At 38.1% G+C, this 27,750-nt stretch overlaps 1 protein-coding gene and 1 long non-coding RNA gene across 10 annotated transcripts in view; both read right to left on the reverse strand.

Annotated features, from left to right (window-relative positions):
* BCAS3 (BCAS3 microtubule associated cell migration factor) overlaps nt 1-27,750 on the reverse strand; it is a 591,905-nt gene that overhangs the window by 207,586 nt on the left and 356,569 nt on the right. The window contains exon 25 of one of the 9 annotated variants that reach the window (XM_038547984.1): nt 26,514-26,561. The exons of the other annotated variants lie outside the window; for them this stretch is intronic. Within the exon in view, the coding sequence (XP_038403912.1) occupies nt 26,529-26,561 (33 nt within the window). The 3' untranslated portion in view covers nt 26,514-26,528. Of the gene's footprint in view, nt 1-26,513; nt 26,562-27,750 lie in introns of those variants that run through there. 9 annotated transcript variants of the gene reach the window in all.
* LOC119873311 lies at nt 17,711-26,438 on the reverse strand. The gene is made up of 3 exons (XR_005364630.1): nt 25,974-26,438; nt 23,856-24,074; nt 17,711-19,219 (listed from the first exon to the last, which is right to left on the reverse strand). It is a non-coding gene; the product is annotated as an uncharacterized LOC119873311 (long non-coding RNA).

The raw sequence follows: 27,750 nt of genomic DNA on the forward strand, positions 1-27,750 counted from the left end.
TATTTTAGTTCTCAAGAATGTGAAAGCCTGGTGGGCAGTTCTGTCCTGGAACTATGAAAACAAAAATCACAGATTTTTGCCAAAAAATTTCCCTGAGTTTTCCCAAAAAGGTGAATGGGTCATGACTGAGTCAGAGCCCAAAGTTTTAAAAATAGTTTTATTTCCAAATATTGTATTTGTTCCAACTCTTATTTCACAATCTCTGCTTGCTGTATTACATGAGTTTTCCTTCCTTCCTTCCTTCCTTCCTTCCTTCCTTCCTTCCTTCCTTCCTTCCTTCCTTCCTTCCTTCCTTCCTTCCTTCCTTCCTTCTCCCTTCTCTTCCCTTCCCTTTTTACACATGCTCATCCAGGGAAGGGCATGGCTGGCTTAAGTCAAAACAAAACAAAATTGAAGGAAGGCAGGGTGACAACTATCTAAAGGATAAGTTCTTAAAGAGAATCAAGTAGTCTTAGGGAATAAGCAAACACCATGCTTCCTTCTCAGTCCTTGCTTCCCATTTCTAAAAGAACGAGTTGTCTGTTTATTCTCCTTTCTTGTAATTCCATTACCAGCAAGAAAAGAACACCAAAATGATGAGTCCTTTAAAGTGGCTAGTTTCAGAACATGGACTGTTCAAATTTGTTGATGGTGGTGGTGGTTGTTTGTTAATTCCTTTAGAAAACAGTAGCAGATTCTACCATCAAACGGGAAGACAGAAGTTCGAACATCGCTGTGTTACTAAAGAATTTTATAAATGCTGTTGGGTTCTGGTATAAAAGTTGATAATGAGATAAACAGTGAAGTTTAGTGAAAAGCAAGAAAACAAGAAACGAATATGAGGATTCTAAAGGCATACACATGGTGGGAGAGAAAATGCATCTCAGGGACCTTTCTCTTGGGCTCTGAAATTTTTGGATTAAGGTAAAAGCAAAGGATAAAAAACACGCAGTTTGTCTAAAAGTACCAAGATGTTTTCCCTTATGAATTCCAAATTAAGTAAATAGGAGAGGTCATATTATTTTAAGGGTTTGATGAAGTCAGATCTTTTAAGCACTATCAGAGGGAAAGAGATGACTATCTCTTTCCCTCTGATAGTCACAGTAAAAAAAATAACATGGCAAGCAGAGAGAAAAGGTAATCTTGCCTACATATGAATGAAGAAAGGCAGAAGTGATATTCTCAAAGTCTAGTGACCAATGGCAGACTACCCTACAAGAGCTTTAGCTACTAAGATTTTGCTTTACTTGAACCATAATCATCACACTGAGAGGTCAGATTAACACTCCTACATCATAACATTATGGTAACAATAGTTAGAATACTTGAATAGACTCATAAAAGATGTAATCACAATCAGAACAGACTTCTAAAGTGGGGTAATGAGCAGAGGGTTGGGGGGAAGGGAGGGGAAAGGCCACTCATATTTGCAGAAGCAACAGGAAAAGAAAGGCTCCATCTACAACTGACAGGAGAGAAAAGCATCCAGGTTCTTTTGAGCTCTAGTGAGCTCGGGAGGATGAGAAGAGCTAGGAGTTAGAACAGGATGATAGAAGAACACTTTTTTTAAAAAGAAGGAAAGGAAATCTCTCCTGCAGTATCCATACAGAATAAATAACAACAGTTCATTAATTAATGGTTCCCTTGCAGAAAAAAAAAAAAAATCTCTGGGAGGCTGTCTATAGATCCATTGCCTCCTCTGGGGCAGAGCAACCATACTTTCCTGCTTTGTAGAGGGAGTACTCACTAAACTAGAGGGCACCTTTCTTTCCTAAAAGGAAAATGATCAGGAAACTGAAGTATTGGGATAGTTGTGGTCTTTAAGGATTTTAAACATACCTTCAAGATTTTACACTCTTCCTAACAAAATGAAACATGAAACTTAGAATGGGATGTCTGGGGGCCCCTTGGGGGGCTCAGTCAATTAAACATTCGATTTGCAGGTTTTGGCTCAGGCCATGATCTCAGGGTCCTGGGATCAAGCAAGCTCCATGTCAGGCTCCATGCTCAGCATAGAGTCTGCTTGGGGCCCTCTCCCCTCACCCTGCTCATGCTCACTCTCTCTCTAAAATAAATAAATATAAATAAATCTTAAAAAAAAAAAAAAGAACTGGATGTCTGGCCCTTCCTCTTATCTCCTCTCAGTTCAAAATGCTTGTATCTCTTACGAGCCAATATTTTCTGAGATCTGCTGTTAGGCTCAATACATTCAAAACTCAGCACCATCTTGACTGAGTTAGCCTTTTCTTGGGAAAATCGACTTGTTCTACCCACCATTGCCACTCCACTCACTTCCTGTCATGACATCATTTTCAGCAGGCATAGGATCCTTGCCCTTTCTGTACTGTGTCACTTGGTAGGGTTGGTGCTTGCCACGCGTCTTATGGACAGTTGGGCAGGTTTAGGAATGTTAGAGGGGGCATGATCAGTGTGCTCATCTGTGGGCTGTTGTCACCACCACTGCATCCACAGCACTTGCAGGGGTGTCTGGAATAGAGCAGTCATTCAAAACGTGGATGCTGAGTGATGGAGAACTTTTGAAGCAATGAGAGGATCTGCAGAAGTCCTTAGTATTTTTTTTTTTTTTTAAGTAGCCGCAGTGAAATTAAAGAAGCAGAAGAAACAGGAGGAAGTAGTAGCAGTGGTAGCTGTGGTCACCACAGCCTTCAGTGACAGGCTGGAAGTGGAGGTGAAATCTAGGGGTCTGGATGTGGCTACACAGAATTCTGTGGCTCAAGGGCCTTATCATCAGTAGAGATTTACTCCCCTTCACCTGAGCTCCCAGGGAACTCTGAACTACAAACGAAAGCTTGAGCAATGGTGGAAACTAAGATCTTGAGTAAAGGAAGGATTTATAGTCAAGTTTAGCGAGTGAGAAATGAAATGATGAAGTAAGTACCTTATTAGTAAAGCTCAGGTCAGGACCAGGTCACAGTGGGTTAAGACAGAAGAGCCCTGTCGCAAGCTCCAGAAGGCATCCCAATGGTTTAAGACATTTTAAAGAAGGCCTTGGTCTCCTTAGCTCTAAAATACCAGTGACCCAATTTCATTATTAGAAGCCATACAAGCACATCCAAGTGTAATCAACAGTGTAAATTACAAGGAGATGAGAAACAAATCTGTTGAAGGCAGATCAGGAAAAGACTACCGATTTCTGCAACTACTGTAAATGCTATGCCGGTAGCAGAATGTGTATTTCTAGGGCAGGTGGGACTCTATCACACATTGTGTATGATGGTTCCCACTTTCCAGTCCATGTGGGTGGTGGTTATTATTTTTAATGTATTCCTACTTCAATAAGTCATAAATAAGCTTTCCTATTCAAATGACCACAATAAATGATGAGAACTAGCACACTGACCCATAAGCAGCAAAGACCCAGAAGGCAACACTTAGAACATAAACTGCCAACAGCAACCTGATCAGGTTTCATAAATCAGAGCGGCAATGGCCCTAAAGAGTGGGAATGAGAGCTCCAGTAATTGCAGCCTTCTGTCTGGGAGCATACTGTAAAAATAGCCACAGTAAGCACTCCTCCTGACCAATCAATAGACTCCTATTAACCTCCTGGCCAATTACAGGATGATTGGCTAAGCAAACAAAGAATTATTGGCTGTTTAGCTGGGACTTTATTCAGGCCTCTCTCTTCCCGGGTTTCTCATTCTTTTCCTCCTCTGCTCCCCACCCCCTTTCCTGTTACGAAAAAACATCTGCAAACACCTGATATTCATCTATGTCTCTGCAGTTGTACAGTCTTGTTAAATTGTTACCACCTTTTCCACAAGCAGTTTTGGCAATTAACCTCATGGCCAGGGACTTCAAAGAAAACAACTGTTGAGTTTAACCTCTCTGAGCTACCATAGATTCTTTTATGATTTTTCCTGAAACACTTTCATCCAGAGAGGAAAAAATGCAGACTGATAAAATTAATGTTTATTTTAATATTTGGTTAATTTATTAAGAAGATAAACGCCTCAGACATTTGCCATAATATGGTGCACTCACTTCTCAAAAGACTCTACCAAGTGAGGTTTTATTTTAATTTACATTTCCAACACATGTGTGCTTCCATGCTCTTCCACAAATCCTACATTTGCTGGAATCCAAGGATTTGATACATTTGACCCTCTCTTGCCCCTGTTCACAAATCTCTCATATGTTTCTCAAAACTGTTTAAAAGTTCAGAATGAAAAATGCATGTAAAATTAATGCTAAGAACCAAAGTTGCCATTAAAAATCTATTTTCATTTTATATTTTTACCCTCATAGATACACTTTTTACATTAAAAGTAAGGCTAATCCCCAACCCTCATGAGAATAAACTACTAGCAATAAAGATCAAAATATATGACTGAACAAGCAATACAATTCTTCTTGAGTAATCTTGTGGCCTAAGTGTTTCAATGCAATTTATGCTATATAACCAGCTTTTTACAGCTGTATATAATAATAATAATGGGCCTGATCTTACCAGCTGAACGCAGGTTTGTGGAGGTGTGTTAACTCCTTCAGGCCACGAAGTTCATTTAGAATTTTAACAAAAGTGCTTAAATATTTAGGAGATCTTGAGAACTAATGATTTCTCCTCTCTCTCTGGCAAAGTCAGTTCTTGTAAAATTGCCACTAATACTTTTGCCACTTTTTGTGAAACTTGAAGAACTCTACCAACTATTTAGAGTATTTGTGTAGCTTTTCTAGAAGTACCATGAGGTTGAAATAATAAATCCATAGCAAAGGCAAGAGAGCTTTCATTTGATATTTACAGTCACCTACACCTTTGTGTTATAATTAATTCCCCCCAAATCCATAAATAACTGTTCTCTGGAAGATAACACTGTGGTACAGTACCACTGGAAGATGACACTGTGGTACAGTACCATGTGATGTGATCATTTTGATAAGGGCCTGGCTTAAACCAAAGAGCATGTTTCTGCCAAAAAACTATCAGCAGCGCCACTCCCATGAATCCATGGAAGACAGGAAGGAGGAGAATAACACTGTAGTTTTTGGAGACAGACCCCTGGGTGAATTTCACTTTTGCTACTTAACTAGCTGTGTTGAAGGTGGGTGAATACAAATAATTATGCCTATTCTGCAGGGGCATTGGGGGGATAAAATGGAGTTGAGTATATCATGTAAAAGTCACAAACTTTTACTTGGCCTATACTGTTTTTAAAATCAGGAAATACCCATAAAAATGTAAATTTCCTGTCTCTCGTGACTAAATGGAAGATCTGGTAATGCCAAGCCCACATTTCTGCTGTGGCAACATGTAATATAGCAGCAGGAGCAACCCTAAACACAGGTAATTTGCCATAGCCCCTGCCACTTAAACTTGGCCATTGGAGAATCTGAGTTTTTGAAACCTCCATGTTTAAACCCTCTGGTTAAAACAGAGTTTGGAACAGTGTCTGACACCAAATGTCTGGTATATAATAAATACTCAATAAAAGGTATTACAGGCAGAACCATCACACCAAAATTGTAGGAGGTTTCACAGATAACAAGTAAACATTTTATGCAGCAAACAATATATCAAGCTCTAGACATAAAAAATAAAAAAAACTCCCATGTGTTTACATGTATGTATATGTGTTGTTTTAAAAACCTTCCAAATATCTCTACTGGTCTAAAATTCCTATAGCACTTATTTTTTTCTAATGCTTCTTCTGGAATTCTGTAGCAGAGTCCTACCTTGTGTTGGTATGTGCATTCCCAACCAAGTTGGAATCTCCTGAAGTTTATATTCCCACAACATTGTAGAGAACATAAAAATACCTCTAATTCACACAATTAGAGAAATGTCCAGACTCAAACAAGGAAACAAGTTAGTTATACTTAAGAAGAATATTGAGTAGTATTAGTCTGTTAGAGCTACTTTGATAGAAGAAACACCTGCAGGTAGGAATGTTGTATACAATTAACTGCATACATAGAAGTGTTTGAAATGCTTCCATTTTCTTCAGTAAGTGAATATTCTCCTCTGAAATATGATTTAAAATACCATTTGCATGACAAACTTTACTCACAGGTAGTTCAAAAATCAGCTACAATTCAGCATAATCACACATTCAGAATCAGTGGGAACCAGATTAGGGACTTGATTTTGTTATCTGCCATAATCCCACCTGTTGCTGTGATTGTGAGGGTCACAAGGAAAGAAACCTTGAAGAACAAAATCAGTAGAAGAGCAAGGCCTAGAATTCAAATCCACCTCTCTAACTCAGGATTCTTTTTTTGGGGGGTGGGAGAGTTGGGGCAGAGGGAGAGAGAGTGAAAGGATCCTAAGAAGGCTCCATGCCCAGTGCAGAGCCCTAGGTGGGGCTCGGTCTCATGACCCTGAGATCATGACCTGAGCCGCAATCAGGAGTTGGACACCCAACCGACTGAGCCACCCAGGTGCCCCAGGATTCCATCATTTTTTACCAGTTTTATTTTCAAAGCCATAAAAACAACCTACCAATTTGATTAGGTCGTTTTAGACATCTGGGGAGGAGTGGGTAGAAATATACCTAAGAAGTCAGTTGTTTTAAAGAATCTGTGTTGGAAAGCAATTTTCAGACTGACCCAAACTGGTACACAAGTACATGAAGTGACCTTGCGCAATGGAACAGTAATGTGCCAGCTGCATGTCTGGGGTAGACTGGATACAGAGGGATGAGTCCTCTGTAGAGAGGCAAGGCACTGCAAAGAATAGGACAAAAATTTGTCTCTAGCAAGAGGAAGATAAAAGGCGAGCTCAAATTCCAGGAGTATCTTAGGAGCAGCCAGGGAAGATTGATGGTTTTTGCAAACAAGTGGCCAGGGCTGAAATTTGTGAGAGAAAGGAAAAATGAAATATGTCATGTACATGAAGTTCAAATCAAACCTAAAACTTCCTCTGTCCACTCTTGTTAAGAAGACTTTCATATTAAACAGAACTCTCCAGAGAGGAAAGCGATTTCTGGTCATTCTCATTGCAATATTTGGCTTTTTTATTTCTTTTGTTTTGTTTTTTATATTCTTTGTCAACTGAAGTAAAAGGGGGAGGGATATTTGTGCTGAACATTTAAGAACAATTTTAAAAAGTAACATTAAATGACACGAGGGTCTGGTGCTATGCTGTACAGTTCAATGAACTCCCGCACAGATCAGCAAGATGGTTGGAAATGCCTCTCCCCGTCTGTTTTTCATCTCCAAAGTCTGTGTACTCAGTAGAGTGTGAAGAGAGCCTCTCTTCTCTTCAGAACATTCTCCCCATGGTCCTGCCCCATCCCCCACTCTCTCTCCAGAGCCCCTGCAGCAGAGAACAGGAACTAGAGCAAATGCTTTTGTGAATTAAGAGATCTTGTGAGCGTAAATTTGGTCGGGCTGCTCCTTTCTGCAGGCCAAACCCTGCTGCTGCCCCAGGATGTGAACTGTCAGTTTGCATAGCTGGTGATGAGTTGCAGAACCATCAGCAAAGGTGAAGACGGCAGAAACAAGAAAGATTCAAGACTGGTGGAAATCATTTCACAAGGAAAATTTCAGCCATCAGTGGGAGGAAGCTTTGAAAAATGCTGCCATTTCCGAGTCAGAATGAAGGAAAAATTAAATTACTGCCGGTGAGGCGAGCCAAAGTTGCATCTCCCTCCAGGGAGAGTTTTGATAATGGTAAACATTTGACAGCTGGCCTGGGGTTGTTATCTTGTTCTAACAGTTGTTATGGTCTAAATGAATATTTCTGATAAGGAAACAGAAAGAAAAATTTAAACACTTTTATATTTTTACATTTTAAGCCTTATGGTGGGCGAGCCAAACAGGTTTAGAGCAATTTGTCACTGAGGGCCTACTCAAAATCCTGTAATGATCCTGGTCTGGAAATCTTACCGGTATCATCATTTCAGTTAATCTGCATGAAGTAATTCTTTGATGTAAATCAACTTACTAAGAAATTACCTTTAACCTTTAGCTTCCTCAGCAACTCAAAAACAATTCCAAGAGTTGATGTGGAGAAGTCAAGAAAATAAAGGGTTAATTAAGGCAAACTTAAATGCTCAAGAATAGAGCATTTACAGAACATGTAAAGAAATGCTGTGTTGTTAAAGAGCTCAGTTTTTTAGCTATTGAGGATCAAAGCTATAAAATTCTATTCTTTCCCAGATCCTATTATTCTCATGAAAAATACTGGACCAAACATTTCAGAAAAGTAACAGAGTAGCTAACATTTTTAACTTAAAAAGGACTGCCTATTGGATGCCTCCTGAGGGTTTTGCCTATGATGTAGAGTACACAGAGAGATATTCCATTATAAAACTAAAACACTTGCTCAATTCCTAAATATAGCACAAGAAAACAAGTCTGAGTTATTGTCTGAAATGTTCCAGGTCTTCACAGGCATTGGATCTATTATGGTATCTAGACATACACATAGAAGGCTCAGAAGAGAAGGGAGGGAGTCCAGTTGCCTTATATGGAGTTGCTGATGGATGTGTCTTCAGAGAAAGAAATGAAGTCCTGAGAATATTAGAACCCCCTCAATCTACTAAAAAAAAAAAAAAAAAAAAGAACAAAAAAAACGAAAAGCAACTGCACTCCTACTTTACTCTGCCTCTAATGTTCTACTACATGGGAGCTTACCTACCAGTGGCCAAAAAATAGGGACAGTGATGAAAAAGCAAAGAGAAGAAAGGAATCAGCCAACAGCACCCGCTCTGGAATGAACAAAAACTTGGAACTTATTTTTAGAAAAATTTTATAAAATTTGAGCTTTACTTGCCTAAAATATACTTGATATGATGTTAGGGGCATTTGGTATTTACCAGTCAGAAACAAATTCAACCAGTCTTTATCCTGAAGCAGAAGGAAGGCATGCAGGCCATGGGAATCAGCCCCCCTATTTGGCAGGCATCTTATCTTTCTGGGACTTGCATACTTCAGAATCCGTTTGCAATCATTATACCTGACCAAAGGAAAACTTAACCCAACTCTTTCCCCACTTTTCTTTAAAAACCAAAATCAGAAAATCTACCTTTATCCCTATAGTTGTGGGAAGTAAGAGTTTCATTATTTTTTTCCCCAGGGACCCTGCCGTGCTTTAATATGAAAGTATATAAATCGATATTAAAGTATGGTATTTTGAGAATGTTTCAAAGTAAGGTCAAACTGGTGTTAAAAACCCTACTAGTGAAGGCTAAAATAACAGTCTGGCGGAACAGTCTTAAGTGCAGCTGACTCCAATTACTAAGTACATCCTAGCTATTTTTTTACTAACAAGAACAATGCAAGCAAGTCTTTGAGTTCAAAAATAATGTCAAAGAGAAGTTACTCGTAAGAGAAATTAGATAAATTATCCCAATACTGCAGCAGCCATGTAGGCAGCTGACAGTTAACTTCACCATCAGTACTGGCAACATTGAGTTCTTTCTTTAACAAATAATCAGAAAAAGAGATGAAGGACATTCTAAGAGGGAACAAATGCTAGGGGGAAAATGCTTCTTTTGACTAAAACATCCAAGAGAATTCTGGATAAGAAAACATATACATAACCTAACCACTACAAACTCATGAAAACAGTGCTTTCAAATAAAAATTTTAAAACATTTTATTATGGAGAATTTTGAACATACACCAAAATAGACCAAAAATTATAATAAAACCCAAGCATCCATTGCACAAGCCAACAACCATCTAACCATGGCCAATCCTGTCCCATCCACATCCACTTTCCTCCTGTATTATTTTGAAGCAAATCACAGATATCATCAAATCAGACACAGTACATGAAAAAGCAGAGATCCTCCAAGTACGTGATTCCACTGACTGCCCATCTTTTGGCCTTCATCTCCACACACAAATCAATTTTTTCTGAAGATGACTACCTCCCCCCACAACACACACACACACACACACACACACACACACACACAGGATGCTGTTACCAGTACTATTACTACTCAGGGCACTGTATGAATCTAATTAAATAAAGACCACTTCTCAGATAGACAGGACTTTTGCTTTACATGAGGGCTGATGACCTCCATATACCCTTCCATTCCTAAAATTCCATGACTCCTCTATGGAAACATCTCTTTGGACCAGTGTTCTTCTATTATCCAAAATGGGGTCAAATTATCTGGCACCAAGGAAGGCACAGTGGTTAAGGAAGTATAATGGTTAAGACAGTGGCTTTAGTCCTTCAGATCTGGTTTTAAATCTGGCTGTGCCAGTTACTAACCTTGTGTCCTGGGGCAAGTTACCTAAACTCTCTGAGTCTGTCTTCTAATGACTAAAACTGGAATAATTACTACCCCACAGAATTGTTAAGAAGAGTAAATAAAATAATATGGTACAGAGTGATTATTAGCCTTGAACCTTATTAATAAATGAGAACTCAGTTTTAAAAATTAAGCAACAGAATCTTACATGTGATACATAAAATAATGAGATGGGGTATGTATACAGTGAAAAAGAAGAAGGAAAGGAGGAAATGAGAGTAAAAATACTCCATTTTTAGAAATGTACTCTTAGCTAACTTCTTTTAAGAACTTGAGTATCTCAGCATAATTGTTTAATAGGATTAAAGATTATAATTATTTAATAGGATTAGAATAAGCTCATAATAAAAAACATAGGTGATTCAGCCTGCCCATAAATATCAATCCTTAAAAAATCAAATATCCCATACACAAACATAAAGGGCTTTGGTTAAAGACTGTCAAACTTATATACTGATATAAAGACTCAGGGTAAAGGAGGATGAATACTCACTACCTTACCTAAATGAACCAGCCCAGTCCATTTGTACAGGTGAGCCACAGTAAAGCAAAGAGAAGTGACAGTGCTGATAAGGAAAAGTAGCAGTGGCAACCATGGGGCTCTCACTTGGCTTCACGCCTGTACCATTTCAGTATTATCCTTTTGAAAAAAATCACTCAAATGAACAAAGTGCACAGGGAGGCATGCTTTTTGCTTACTTGACATTTGTCAGGACACTTGCAGATTAGGACAAAATGTATCTTAAATCACCCACTATCAAACTACCACATTACCATCTGTAATGTGCCCAGTGTCATACGATCATTTCATAAGGAAAAGAACACAAAAATTGTGACTATTTATTAATTAAAAATCACAAACTAGGGATGCCTGGATGGCTCAGTTGGTTAAGTGTGTGCCTTGGGCTCAGGTCATGATCCCAGGGTCCTGGGATGGAGCCCTGAGTCAGGCTCCCTGCTCAGCCAGGAGTCTGCTCCACCCTCCTCATGAACAATCTCTCTCTCTCTCTGTCCCCCTCCCCACTCCCCTCAAAAAAATAAAATCTTAAAAAAATATATCACAAACTAGCTTTTCATGGACTTTACAATGAAAGTGTTCTTTTTTTTCTATTTTGCATTCTAAATGCCAGAGTGTTACTTTGGGGGTGGGGGGGTGGGGGTGAGTATTGGCAACTTTTATGTGGGTTTTACAAATTAAGCCTCAGTTGGTATGATTACCAATTACCTGATAAATGTTTGATTGTGATAACCACTTAATGGTTTCCTTAGTCCTTTGCACATCTATTCAATCCTGCTGCTAGAAAAAGCTTTCTAAACTCATCACTTACCCATCTCAGAATCCTTTTTTTCCTTGTCCCCTATCCCAACTCTTCAGCACTTTCCTTCCATAGTCTGGTCCTCATCTCCCTAGACAGCTGGGGCTTCCACAGCTTCCCCTCACATATCCTCTCCTGTATATTCAAAGCAGCTTCCAGTTTGTCTTCACATTAATCCAGTGCCGTGTATGCCCTGCTGCCTTCTCAATCTTCACTTATCAAAATTTTACTGATTCCTCAATTCCTAGCTCAAATGACATTTTTTCCACTAAACTTTCTCTGACTTACACAGTTAGAACTAGTCTTTCCCTCCTATGCACTCAAAGAGGGCTTGATCTGCCTTCTACTATAGTCAATAGAATTTTATCTTTATCACCCAAATTCCGAGTTCCTGGGAATCAGGAAGCATGCTTTTTTTTTTTTCATTTTTTGTACCCCCTAGAATATGAGGCGTGGCAACTTTTAATCACACTGAATTCTGCTGCATATTTGAGATCAGGAAACCATCAATAATAGCATTCACATCTTTTCTGATAAGCAGTCCGCACAAGGCATCCTTTGAGGAAATTTCTTAATTAGCTCACCAACTCCTGGACATTATGGTTTCTGCTATAGACAAAGCCCCACTGAGCCCATCTGTTATATGCACAGAATCCAAACAGAGCAGCCAATTCTCTCTTGACAGAGTAAGAAACTGAAGAAGGAAGACACATGTGTAAGAGGAAACACCAAAACCACAAATATGGAAACAGTATTTGTGAAAGTCTTTTGGCCAGATCACAGACATCTTTAACCTTATCACACTTCCTTAAAAGGAGCAAGTCAGGAAAAGGGAAAGGGAAAAAATATCTTAAAGCTAATTTTTACATCTTTCAAATTTTTAGATTAGATCACCTGCAATTCTAAGGAGGATAATTAATAATCTTTAAGAATGCACCTATTGCTTCTCTGCCTTTTGGCTAAGATCAAGTGAAAAATGCATCTATATTTCAAAACTTCAATAACTAGCAATTCACATAAGCCAAGTGCTGGGATAAAATGAATATAAATAAAAAATTAACAATAACTCTTAAAAATGCAAGAATAATAAACTCATCTCTGTCACCATTATAATCAAGTTGCTTTTCTCTAAGATCCACTAGATTTAATAAACCAACACAGGCAAAGGCATGAAATGGGTTTAAATATAACTTGCCAAAAATTATTTCAAAGTCCATCTTAAATTAATTAAGCTGTAATTTTAATTTTATTTGTATTTTTCTCCTTTTTAAGAATGTATTGCTCATGAAAATATATCAATGTAACATCAATTTTATTCTCATCACCATAAGTAAAATATTATGGACACAAAAAGAATATTCTAAAACACCGCATCTTCTGAAAATACTCAGCAATATAGACAAAGAAGAACAATTTTGTTAGTTTCCTCCCGAATTTCTAAATGTAGCTGTTACTTGGATCAAGAGCCAGAAAACAAATATTCTAGTAAAAAATTCTAGAATTTCAGTAAAGCAAAAGCCTCTCACTGCAACAATAATTCTTAAGCACCTAAAACAAACACATTGCGTTATCCATTTTATTCCTCAATGTCTCAAAATTGCTCCTTAATGGATAATTTATCACTGTAGCCATCAAATCAACAGAAAGAAATACAAAATTGCTTACTAGAAGATGTTCATAAATGTTGAATTAGCACTGCAACGTGAGTTTACCCTCTACAGAGTAATTCTGTCCTCTACGAGTCACATACCCAAAGTATAACGGTAACCTTTTAAATTGTACTGTGAAAATACATCTCTTACACTCTTCCTATGTATTTGACACTGGTAATTTATTTGGTCTGAAACTGGAGTCTCTGACCCCTAAGATATTTGGTAGGGTTAAGCTGAGGCTTGTGCTTTTATCAAAGCTAAGACTTTTCAGAGCTATGCTGTCCATATGATAGCCACTAGACACAGCCATTTAAATTTCAATTGATTAACAATAACTTAAAAATGCAGCTCTTCAGTTATATCAGTCACATTTCCAGTGCTCAACAGCTACATGTATATATCCCATTAGAGAGCACAGATATATACATGTATATATCCCATTAGAGAGCTTAGATAGATCTAAGCACAAATCTATCACTGTGGAAAGTTCTACTGTATAGAACCCTTCTAAAGATTACCAGTCCTCCAGATTATATTCACTTCAAGCCACTACTCCAAGGCAAAGTGAAAGATGGAACCCATAGGGCCACCTATTAATTTCCTTTTTTGGATGAATATTAGGTCTTTATGATGCTTTAGAATAGCTCCCCCCCCCCAGATCTAAAAGACATGGAAGAAAAACTGGTGTCCCCTTGGTATACTCTAAGAAAACAAAACCAACGCAACTACAACAGAATAAAAAAACCCACCATAGAGCATGTATGCTGTTTTACTGAAAAGAAACTCGCCATTTCATATTTTGAAAAATAATGCTCCCATTATTTAGAAACTGCTCGTATCTACTATCTATGTGCATTGTCTTTGGCAGGTATGTGCACTTTCCCCTGCACCAAGAAGTTAGGCTTCTGTGGCTAATATCTGGCTTGTGGAAGCAGCATGGTCAACTGATATGAACACAGGTTTTAAAACCAGACCAGAGCTGAGTCCTATACTCCTTCATATACACTTACTAGTTATGTGACTTTTCAGTAAGTTACTAAATCTTTTTGTGTCTGCATTTCCCAAAAAAGTAACAGGCAAAACTCAGGTCGACTTCCCAGGCCCCAAGTCAGTACTAAATAAGATAACGTAGATTTGGCACCAGCGAGTTCTGCATATGACATTATCAGTTGTGCTGGCAACTATTCTAGTATACAAATAAAAACCACCATAATAGCGATGTTAATGACAACTAATAGTAAATCAAATCTTTTTATTAAAAAACAGCTTTATTGAGAGTTAATTAACACACCACACCATACAAATCATCCATTTGAAGTGTACAATACATAATTCAACATTTACTCAGTAGTCACTATGGGCTGGTGACTGTGCAAAGTTCTAGGGCTATGGTTCTTAGATGTGGACAATTATGACCCCCAGGAGTTTTCTGGCAATGTCTGGAGACATTTTTGATTGTCACAATGGGGCGGGAGGCTACTAGTATTTAGCGTGTAGAGGCTGGCAATACTGCTAAGCATCCTACAACTTCACAGGACAACCCCACAAAAAAGAATTATTCAGTCCAAAAGGCCAATAGTGTTTAGGTTGAGAAACACTACTAGGGCTACAAAGATGAACAGGAGACAATATGTCTTATAAAAGCTTGCTGTCTGGTGAAGAAGCACAATTGGAAACAAGCACAGAATGCTAGGATTGCAGAGAAGAGGTGCTTAAACCAAAAGAATGGAAGATCAATAGGAATGTGCAACAAGTACTCAGGATAGAAAGGAATGATGTCACACAGAGGGACTAGCATGAGGAAATACTTAGATATGCAGAAAGCAGGTCAGAGTCTAAGAAGTTGGAGTAATTTAGAATGGTTAGTACAGAACGGTTAGACCTTAGGCTGCTTATCAGAGAAAAAAAGTACAGAAGATGAAACAGGAACGGTATGCAGAAGCCAGATCATAAAGGTTTTGTACACCATGCTAGGAAAGAGTTTGGATTTGATCTTATAATCAGTGGTTGGCAAACATTTCTGTAATAAGCCAGACAGGAAGTATCTTTTGACCATATGGTCTCTGTTACAACTACTCAACTCTGCTACCACAGTGAAAAACCAGCCCTAGACAATACATAAATGAATGAATATGGCTATGTTCCATTAAAACAGTATTTATAGCCACTGACATTTGAATTTCATATAATTTTCAGGTTTAATAAAACATTCTTCTTTTGACTTTTTCTACCATTTAGCAGTGTGAAAACAATTTTCAACCCATGGGCTGTACATAAACAGGTAGTAGAGTAGTTTGCCAAATCCTGCCATAGTGGATACATAGGACCTCAGGGTGACAAGTTAGCTGATTAGATAAAAACAAAGCAGGGCATTTCCCTTCAGATCTCTAGAAGTACTTGACCATCCTCTAGCTATTTCCTGCTCAAGAACAAATGGACTTGGGGCTAAATTTTGTCAATAGCTTGTTTATAATACAACTAGATAGTATGCTAACTAAAGAAATAAATAGCTCATTTCAGGCTTCTGTGGTGAAATGACATTTACCTAATGCAGATATAAATTTCTTCATAATTAGTGGGCACTTGACACTGATGTAATCTGATTACTGCAGAAAAGTCATCCTTAGACTAGCTCCCCAGCACTAACAGAGTACGTCCTTGAATTAAGACAATTAGGGCTAAGTGACAAAAAGTACTAACTATTAAGAAACAACTCTGTATTTATAATCATTTGTTACAATGAAGATAATATCAAATACCTGATAGTGTCACTATGAAAAACATAAAACAGGGTGCATGACACGGAGCTTAGGTGTTCTCACTATCTCAGAGGGTCCTGATGTTATCCCAAGTCAGACTCTGGAAATTTCAACCTACCAGAAACTTCATACGTTTAATTTGGAGCTATTCTGAAGAGAGAAGTCTAATAATAACATGAGTTCAAATTGTGAAGAAAATGTATCACTTTTAATAAATTTTTTAAATATTTTACTAAAAGAATTACCATATAGTCCAGTAACTGCACTACTGGATATTTACCCTCCCAAACCAAAAACATTAATTTGAAAAGATATATGCACTCCTATGTTCACTGCAACATTATTTACAATAGCCAAGATACAGTAGCAACTCAAGCATCCATCAATAGGCGAATGGATAAAGAAGCTGTGATAAATATAGATACCAACAAATATTACTCAGTCATAAAAAAGAATGAAAGCTTGCCATTTTCAAAACATGGATAGATCTAAATGGTATAAAGCTAAGTGAAGTAAGTCAGAGAAAGATAAATACCATATGATTTCACTCATATGTGGAATTTAAGAAACAAGACAAAGAAAAAAAGAGAGAAAACAAGAAACAGATTCCTCAATATAGAGCACTGGTGGTTGCCAGAGGGGAGGTAGGGGGTGGGGGATGGGTGAAATAGATGAAGGGGATTCAGAGTACTCTTACTGTGATGAGCATGGAGTAATATAGAATTGATGAATCCCCATATTGTAGACCTGAAACTAATACAACATTGTATGGTAACCATACTAGAATTTATAGATTAATTAATTAACTGAAAAATATTTTATTAAAAAAAACTGTGTAAGAGAAAGATACAGAGTACTATTCTGGAGAAGCATTTCCTTTAAAAACTTGTTGCTTCACAATTTCAATTTTTCATGATAGCTAAAGCCATTTGAAATCTAGGCAATTATCTTTTATATCTTGGATATGGCTGACTCTTTACGAATGTTTACGATTTTTCTTAGGGGCAATAAACCTATGTCAAAGGATTGTTTTGAGGATTAACTCAATGTCATAAATTTAATGACATAATGCCTGTTATACAGTATATGCTGAATCCATGCTAGGTGGCATTAACTTGACATGGTATTACAATCTCTAAAGTTCCTCTCAAATGTTTTACCATGACAGGGTTCTCCCAATTTTATACTACTTTCCTAGAATGTAGAACCAAAAGAATCTAGAAATTGTACAGTTCAACTCTCATGTTTTCTAAATGGATCAATTGACCATAGTCACACAGGGAGGCAGGGTAACTTGGTATAAAAGGTGAGGGCTCTGAAGTCCTGGCTCAACCAGCCCGTCAGCTGAGTTAATTCTGGTAAAACCTCAATTTCCTTATTTATAAAATGGAGATTAAATATGATAATGCTCACAAATATGGAGCACAGTGCCTAACACATATTTTTAAAAATCAATAAATGATCACTATTATTATTGATCTTCCTATTGTGTAATTATATTTCCTTCGTTCATCTTTTGAAGTAGGTCAACTGCTGCTATGCTGAACTTGACTCCTATCTAACTCTACTGGCTGACCATCCTGCACTGAAGCAAACTACTTAAAATATGTATTTTTGGGATGCCTGGGTGGCTCAGTGGTTGAGTGCCTGCCTTTGGCCCAGGGCATGATCCTGGAGTCCTGGGATCGAGTCCCACGTCGGGCACCCTGCATGGAGCCTGCTTCTCCCTCTGCCTGTGTCTCTGCCTCTCTCTCTCTGTGTCTCTCATGAATAAATAAATAAAGTCTTTTTTAAAAAATATGTATTTTCCAAATCAGGCAAACTCTACCTCTTCTCCCTTTTCTGTGTGATTCCTTCCTTGGTACATCTCTCAATTTCCAATTACTTTCTAATGTTCTTACTGCTTCAATCTCTTCCAACTCTGCTCCATGGATCCTGGGAATACATATGTGAAAATCATGCACTAAATATGTCTGTGAAATACTTGGTTAAAGATTATACAATAAGGAACAAAGATGGTGTTTTGGAGATTCCGGGCAGTTGTGGGCCAACGAACGTCACAGAAAGCATCCTTCCAATTCACTTGCTTCAAAAGGCTAAGGAAATAACCTATTTCCTTTTCCCTCTTTTCTATCTGATTTCTCTGATGTGTTCCCAGATACTCAAAGAAAGATTCAGATATCCATGAAATAAATCTTAATATGCCTGTTTGAAGCCAGAAAAAATAAAGAACAGTATGCCAGTATTTAAGACCAGGAAGAGTCCATCAGTACTTGGGGGGAATTTGGTGCAGTCTTGGAAATTACTAAAAGGATCTTTCTTTCCCAGTTAACAGGGAAGTAATGTCAAATGGCTCTAATTTGCATGGAATTCTACTACTCTGGAGCATGCTCCTGAAGTAATCCTTCGATTTTGGCCATTAGTCCAGCAGCCTCAATCTTCATCTGTTGCCAGATGAGTTGTGGCACTTTTTGGCCTTTCCTACAGCCCTTGTACTTGACATCATTTAGCCTAGACTCAGACCTTGACCTTGCCTTTAGAGTTGGGGAAGAGTTCAGAGAGACCAAACCTCAAAAGAAGCAACCTAAGTGTGAAAGGTTTTACCCAAGTCTTCTCTCAGTGAGGGCTCTTTCATCTTGAATGTTGATCTTTAATCTCCTATGCTCATCAGCATGGAACAACCTCTAAAACTCCCTTATAGCTGAGAAATGTTAAGCTCATAATTCTTTGCCATTGCTGTTTGTTTCCTTGTTTTTGTTTTGCCTTAGGACAGAAGTAAAAATGCCAGAAGGGCCACAAGGGTAACTTTATTTTATTTTTTTACAAGGGTAACTTTAAAGGCTCTTCTTACACTAAGGATTGTTTTAATCAGCTTTGTTCATCTGATAGGATTAGATTTAAATTTTCCTTTAGCCTAGGATATTTGACAAGGTTCTCTAAGGATACCTAGACTCCCTCTTGCCTTAACACAGGGAGAACTGCTAAGGAGCTTCTTAATGACAGGGGCGGGAAGCAGACTGTCTTCTATTTCTTACCCTTCTTTCTCCCCACCTTGAACACTTAGCACTGAACAGAGTATACAGCCCACTAACCAGACACATGCATGGTGGTTTGCTTCTGCTCACCGGAATACTGCATAGCTTCCAAGGTACTTTCTTTCTCTCTCTGTGTTCCAAATATGACCAATGGTTCTGACCATTCAATATAGTTCAGAGGTTCACTGTGTAAGCTTGTCACAATCTAGAGCCTTAGCATTAATTCCAACATTAGAGATTCTTCTGAAAGAAAACAGGATTTTGGTTACGTTTGACCAGGGCAGTGGATTATAGTTCAGAGCCACAGATGGTGGGACAGTACTGATTTGGTGATGCCCAAAGACCCAGATCAAGTAATGACACTTATCTGCAAAGTTCCCACCTAGACTCAAGTAATTCTGGAACAGTGTCTTCAGTTATGGACATAACACTAGATTTGAAACTTTTGGCTTAGTTTTGATAAAAATTACCAAGTGAATGAGAATTTGTTTCTTCTACTGGCATTCTGTCTTGTAAAAACAAGAAGGGAAGGTGATTATAGGCACCTACCTAACATCAAATTTAGTAAAAATCATTGGGAAAAAACAGAAGTGTGATTTAATGATCTGAGAAATTAGGCAAAAGTGTCAAGTCTGAAGAATTTAAAAATGGTTATAGGTCAAAGCATTAAAAACTTCTTTGGGGATGGAGTGGCTATAAGGGAAACCTGGTGAGGCATCTGCCAGGGGTTAATTGCAACCCTGCATGAAAAGCAGTTAACAAGTGAGAATTAGAACACCCAGGAGGAAAAGAAAAATGTTTCCAGTGCCATGAGAAATAAACAACAAAGGAGAAATATTTCCTTTGGCTACCACTACCTCCTTTTCAAAAGCTCAGAGGAGCTACGGGGAATGCCAAGGACTGGTTTTCTCTCAACTCCCTCTGAAACATTTGTCTTCATTACCACTCTTTTTAATCAGGGCTCCTTCATGAGTGTTTCTGCTCAGCCCCTAAGGGGCAGCTCTGGTCTGCGATAAATCAGAATCCACACCGCAAGTCACTAATCAGCACTCCCAGGGAAAGAAAAACAGAGACGTGCAGACCACTACGCTTTGAAAATCTAGGGGCTCATGGGCATCAAGGAAGAAAGGCCTTTGTGGAGAAATAATAAGTTAGTAAAGGTAAAACAGCACTTCTATGTTTAGGCTTTATTTTTAAATCTCAAAAATAAACTGTTCACACTTAATGGTTAGAGTGTGGAATATAATTTTGTTTTAACAATGTAAAATAGATGATGAGTTTGCTTAATGAATTATAATTTGTACCCTGGCTTAATGATTTTAATACCTAATTCAAAACTGAGAAAGACCAAGGCAGAGGGACAGAAGATAAATTGTAAAAATTCAAACAAAGTCAGAAACTCTTCCCGCTTCTGGTTTCAGGGATGTCATTAAGAAATGAAACAAAAAATTCCAGGTGAGAACTCTCAAATGTCTATGATATGACTGTTAACTTTGTTTAAATGGAATTAGGATCATAAAATTATAAACACTTTGTAGTTTTTCACTGGAAAGAATTTTAGAAATACTCTGAGAAAGATTAAACGGACTTGTAAAAAGTCAGCACAGCTGGTTGGTAGCAGAGTTTCCTCTAGAATCAAATAGGATTCCAAATATCTTATACAGCTATAAATCTCATGCATGGGCAAATACTGACATATCATCACTCACAGAGTGAGAGAGCAAAGTGGAGAGAAGAGTAGAATGCAAGTCAGGAAATGTGGGCTCTAGTCCTAGGTCCACCACTTCTGGTTTACCTTGGCAAAAATAACCTAATAGTTGAGTCTCAATTTCTTCATCTGTAAAATGGGGTTTACATCTTTCCTGAAGATATTGCTGCAATTCCCCATAAACTCAAGGTATTATCAGATTATTACAATTTTTCTGAGAGCATTAATGGGCTGAAGAGCTAATAGAATTTATGTAAAACAGAGAAAATGCACTTATCATAGGAAGATAGATCCAGATGATGGTAAATACTTCTGGACCTCCTGGACAGAAGTAGAAATATGCAACCCACCCCTTAAATACAAAATGAGACCATAGCCTGGCATGCAAATCAGCAAGCAAAAGTTGAATCCATGGTTTCCAAAATTGATGCTAACTTTTCTACTGACAAATTTAAAACCTACTCTTTATCTGCCTATGACAAAGTGTGTATGGCATGGACTCCAGAAAGAAATAATGGGTGACACTTAGCCAAATACATGAGGCTATCTGGCCATAAAGGCAACACACCAACCTAGGAGCCAAGGACTACTATTCCAATTCTGTTGACATTTTACTGCTTGTTGTCAGTGAAAGTTGATGGCATAATAATATCATCCCACCATGGCCCAATGGATAGAGACCTTGCCCTTACACAGAAGGGCCCTCAGAGGCAGAGTCACATCTATCCCCCAGTGCTAGCTTTCCAACACCCCAATATTATGAAAACACAACTAAGGAATTAGCATCCATCAAAGCGATGAACACTTCCTGAATCTAACCATGTAAAACAGCCTCCTGCTTTTCCAGTTTCAACCAGAACCCTTGTCTGTCACTGATTTTATGAAGAAAAACTCTCATAAGACCTCAGGAGACACATTTATTGCTACTGGCTTCAGGAGCTAGGATCTGAACCATTTTGAGACTGAACTGAAAAGGTCAATTTGACTTGAGTGCAGGTGCTTCCAGAAGGGATATACAAGAAGCATGGCCAGAAGTTTGAATATTCATTCACAGTATTTCGACTTGACGTTGTAAAATGGGATATCACCAAAGGTTCTTGAAAGTAGAGTGACATTAAAGCAGTACTGGAGGGAAAAGATTCTATCAACATTATGCAGGATAAACCGCAGGAAGTGGCATGTGAGAGACCAAGTCAGACCATGCTGCAGTGTTCCGGGCAGGAGGTAATTGAGAATCAGTTTTGTGCTATTCTGATGAATGGGCTTCCTCAGGCTGTACTGCTCATTCTTTTGAATATTAGAGAACTAATGATGGCAAGTAAATTGTACAGATTAATTTCTCACAATTGGAAGCATATTTTATTTGTTGGTTTTATTTATTTTTTTAAAAATTTTTATTTATTTATGATAGTCACAGAGAGAGAGAGAGAGAGAGAGAGAGAGAGAGGCGCAGAGACATAGGCAGAGGGAGAAGCAGGCTCCATGCACCGGGAGCCCGACGTGGGATTCGATCCTGGGTCTCCAGGATCGTGCCCTGGGCCAAAGGCAGGCGCTAAACCACTGTGCCACCAGGGATCCCTATTTGTTGGTTTTAAAGGAGCTCTGGAAACTAGAATTGAGAGAAATACTTATGCAATTATTATTAAGTATTAATAAGCATTTGGAAGAGTTTTAGATAAAAAAGTGCTTATGGTAAATTTAGAACTAGTCACATAAACTCCGTAAAGTTGAATGTGGGCTTTTCAGCTGTCTACCAAATATGTGATTAGATCAACTGGACAGATGCTATTAGGGCATCATCCATATGCTCTCTCTGGGACCTGCCAACTGTCTGAGTCATAGAAGCAAAGTGTGTGGGTGAAGATGCTGTGGAATACAACACAGCTTTGCAAACAATACAAGAATCACAATAGGTCTAGAGAAAAGTATTGGTGGCATTTGTTAAGCACAATATGGATTTTGTTTTTCTTTTAAATGTTGCAATTAAGCAAGATATAACTTAATGATCTTCTGGGATGCACAAAAATGGCTTCTATGGTCCTTGCAGAGCGGCTCACCAAAGAAAGAAATCCATTTGCACTTTCTACCACGTGGGCCCAGAAGAACACCAAGATGTTCACGGAAGGACAAGAGGTGTCTTTAAAATGGAGGCTCTACACCTCCCCCTAAACTGGATGCTCAGGTCCACATCACATATGAGAGCAGCGGATGGGCGGAGCTCCTCCTCTCTGTTTCCAGAGTGCTTTAAGGAGGCTCAAAGTCCTGGAAGTTGAAAATCAAGTCTGGCTGCTATAAAGCAGCCCCTCTCAGACATATTCTCATTTCTGACAAATACCCACCCACCAGCAGGCCTGCGAGACACATGGCGACCAGAGCGAGTTGTCAAAACTTATCATTATAAAACGTCCGTCTTCCAAAAGTACAACCTTTGCTCAATACAGTATTTTCCTTGGAAGACAGCTCTTCTGAGAGCTATAAAAAGGTGGTTAGAATTGATGAGGTTAGCTCCTGAAGTCTACGCTAACAATCACGTTAAAAACGCAAAGGTGAATAATGATGGTGGAATGTTTTGCCAAAAACAAAAGCAAGAGCAACAACAAAATCATTAATTTTGTTGCTCTACTTCAAAGAATTTCATGATTTTGAGCATTTCTCTTAAGAAAAGAAAACTGCCCATAAATTATATGGCCCTCCCCATTTCATTTCCTTTCTTATCCCCTACCCTCAGGTGGCTAGCCTTGTGCTACATGGCCTGGGCTACACAGAAAGTTCACAGCCCTCTGCCTGATCTCATGATCCTCTATCAAAACAGCACTTTCAAAACTGTTTCCTGTCTAGTGCTGCCATTGCGTGAGTGTTTCCTTGGCTGGATCAGCTGCCAAATTAAGTTCCTTTGGTAGAGGACTTCGGGGAACTCACTCTGGTACTGTCCCCGCCCCCCCCCCCCCCCACTTTAGGCTTGAAGTCCGGAAGTGACTTAGGAAGTACTCTAATGGTTACCAAATTTGGGGGAAACTGATTTAAGTTTTCTGAGCTAAACATATGTTTAGGGGAGGCTGCATCACTAATCATCACTTGACCTTGTGACAGACCAAAAGTTGCTGAATTTCTTTTCCTTAAAAAAAAAAAAAAAAAAAGAAAGAAAGAAAGAAAAGTAAAAACAACTTTTACCAGCTAGCACAATGATGTAAATGCAAAGTCATGTTGTGAGGTGACTGCAAACACGCTGACTTCCAGATGTTTGACAAGACCATGCAGGAACACTAAAAAGGCTGGTTCACAGTTTGTCACAAACTCTGCTGGGTTACTTGCGTTCTGGGGATTTTACACAGCTGTCAAGCCATTTGGTATAGAGAAGCACTGAAGGTCTACTACTTATCAAATTTTAATCTGTTGATTATTGGTTAAAGAGAACTTTGTCTTTGAAAATAGAGAAAAGATTCCAAATCTATTATTATTACTGTGTTCACAAATAACTGCAATGTGCTTTGGTTGAACGTATATTTATTGTTGCCCCAACATTCATTTAAGTAAGCTTGTACACCAATCAAATAAGATATGAATCTTGAACAAAGCCCCACACATTCCACTAAATATCCCCTCTGTATATCAGCCATAGATAAAATCTGATTTAAGTCAAAACATAATATTGCTCAGATTGTCCTCGATGTATAGGCCTCTTTTTTTTTTTATGTACTCATCCTTGGTTCTCACTATTCCTGGTGGAAGTCTTCCAAAAAAAACCAGATTTAGTTGTCAGATTTATAGTATCAAGGAATCTCTAAAATGAATGGGTTCTTTAAAAGAAAAGCCAAATTTTGGGTAATTACATTCAAATTCCTTAATCACATTTTCTGAGCTCAGTGGGAATTATGGTCTTTCTTTCCAGAGCCACACGAATGCAGTACAGATCTTCCTTCAAAAGGATATCTAATATGAGGACTCCTTGGCAAAATATGTTAGTTTCAAGTGCATGTTTCTTATGTTTTCTTTTTCATGCAATTAGAAGCAGTGTGTGTGTATGTATACATCTCTATCAATCTTATCCTCTTCACTTTGTATACGTACATACAAAGGGGATAAAAAGGATTTAAAGTATCTCAGCTGCAAGCACATAGTTTGCCAACAATAGTAGACATTATTGCAGTTTGGTAATATCTGCTTCTTCCTCACCACTGGGCACACAAGAAGACTGGATTTCCCCCATCTCCTTAACATCAGTCCAGTGGTCTCCAACAGAACTTGTTGTGGTAATAGAAATGCTCTATATTTCTGTTGTCCAATATGGTAGATTTGTAATGTGTCTAGTGCAACTGAGGAACTCGATTATCAATTTTATTTCATTTTCCCTCATTTGAATTTAGATAACCAAAGGGAGCTGTGGCTATCAGACCAGACAGCACAATTCTAACCCATGAATTATGAGAAATGACCAGCGTGAGATCTCCAATGTCTTCCCCCCACCCCTCCCCTCCCCGCCACTGTCACCTGCAATAATTCACTGCTGAAGCTTCAGTTACCTAGGTTCCTGAGTGGAGAATGGGCATGAAGTCAAGACCCCTGCAATCTCTGACAGACAATCACTTAGCCAGAAAAGCTACAAAAATAAACAAGAAAGAAAATATCATATAATCTGATCTTTGTGAAGAACTCACAGGGCAAAGGTGATCCATGAAAATGTCAAGAAGCTCCTACTTCACAGGTGGTGGTGGAATAAAAGGGGGAGATATAGCTGTTTCAGTAGATTAAAACTATTGCATCACAATATAAATGATGCATCTTTATCTTTACCAGCCCAGGTGGCTCAGTGGTTTAGCGCCTGCCTTCAGCTCAGGGCCTGATCCTGGAGACCCGGGATCGAGTCCCACGTCAGGCTCCCTGCATGGGGCCTGCTTCTCCCTCTGCCTGTGTCTCTGCCTCTCTCTCTCTCTCTCTCTCTGTCTCTCATGAATAAATAAAATCTTAAAAAAAAAAAAAAACAAACTTAAGCACCTGTGATAAAGGGTGGTTAACTGTAGGGCATTATACTACCACCTGGAAAATTAACTCAAGAAGAAATTTTACCCCTTTTTCCATTGTTGTTACCCTATAAGCCATTATTGTATCCAAAGTCATAAAGTTTTGTTTGTTAGCAATATTTTTTCCCACAGAGAAAAGTTCCCCAGGCATGAAAGAGTTAAGAGAGACCAAAATTAGACACAGTTCATGTTAAAGGTTAGAAGAATAATCAGTCATTTGAAAAACACTACATAAACATTTTCCCGGATGCAATTTTCAGTCCAAGGATACATTTCCCAGTAGAAATCAGCAGCTAAAAAGGAAATCATTTCGTCTCCATAAGTGCCAAATTGTATCCTGATTTTTCCTGGTCTGGCTCAACTTTCAAAACTAGTGGTTCAACTTCTGCAATCTTTCACCCAATGACTATGTAAACACATCTTTATAAGACAGACATAATCCTTGGGTGGGCCAATTTATGTTGGATTATGAAAATACTTAAAATACAAAATCGTATAATGACTGTTGTCCTTTGGTTTTTCACTAAAAGGAAAGAAAAATCCAGTTAACAGAGGCAGTGGTTCAGCTGAAGATAACAGAACACATACACATTGCTTTCTCTTTTTCCAATATCTTTGAAAATACTCCTGACAATTCAGCAAAGGATTGTCTCATATTTTGGCAAGGTGATATATAAATTAAGAATCTGTAAATATATCTCTGATGTACTCACATCACATTCTATCCTGCACCACACAATCAGAATGAATTAAACTACTCACACAGAGGCCAGGAAAAATTCTCACCCTTGGAAGTACTTTGGATCTTCTGTATTCCGGTCAGAGGTTATAGAAACATTGGTTTTAAGGATAAAGTAATCTAAAGTAAAAACCCAAAGATTCATTCAGAATTTATTACTACCTCTGATTCATATATATCTTACATTATTCAGGACTCTCCATAACACAATTCAAGCAGAATCTCACCCCTATAGCGAGGAGAAATCATAAATTTTAAATCTTCACAAAGAAGTTAACTCTGTTTTTTCACTTCTCCCTTGAAATCCTAGAGCTTTTATAGTCAACTACAAAATGCATCATGAAAAGCCTATCTCCATCATTTAGCATGTGGAAGAGGAGAATTTTAACTTTTCCTCCAATGGATAAAGTTATGTAAAAGAAGACATTTTGGGAGTCTTTGGAGAGTGAGGAATAAATTATAGCTTTAAGATCTGGAAAAGTTTGGTTGAATGTTAAGAGATTTTTACATCTGTGTCTATACACTCATGTCTTGGGAATAATGTATCTCCAAAAGCATTTGCAGAAAAATGTTGTAAAGTACTCCTTCCTTCAGTAAGCAAAACTTCAGAGTTGCAGTCAGGAACATTTCATCATATGCTGTTGACAATTATGTCGAATATCCATAATTATATTCATATATATAATTCTTTGCCAATGTTATCGCAAAGAATTTAAAATAGCTTAGCCCTAAAAATTCTTTACAATTTATAGTACGACTGAATAATTTTCTAATGGCTATATTAGCCCTTCATCTTTGCTCCTCAGAAAACAGATAAATATGTCACTGAAGTGGTATGAAAAGACTATAGAAATGAACACAGCATAGCATATTTTCTTTCGTATGCTAGGAGAGATTGAGGAATGATACACTTTCTTAATTCATAAAATTTTAACTCAGTGCAAGGCCATCTTAGTATTGCATTTTCCTCTTCAAATGACTGCTTGTGCCCAAACCAGCATGAAGTGCTTAATTAAGTATTTTCATGTAAGTCTAATTTGAAAGACACAAACACGTTTAGCTTATTTGCCAAAATTAGAAAATCATTAGTTCTTCTGAATATCCAATATAAAGACATTCAAAACTAAAAGAGGAAGGTGGATTATTTAAATCTAGCTTTTAAATTAAAATATTTTGCATTCCTTTCTGACTTAAAACACTCTCCAATGAAAGCCACCATTATTTCTAAGTGAAGAAAGAAAAGGGAATTTGTCTTATTTCTCCCCACTCCTCACTTTGCCATTGTCACCTGTATCTATTTCCAGGAAGC

The sequence above is a fragment of the Canis lupus genome, chromosome 9 (assembly GCF_011100685.1).
Source record: "Canis lupus familiaris isolate Mischka breed German Shepherd chromosome 9, alternate assembly UU_Cfam_GSD_1.0, whole genome shotgun sequence".
Lineage (NCBI taxonomy): Eukaryota > Metazoa > Chordata > Mammalia > Carnivora > Canidae > Canis > Canis lupus.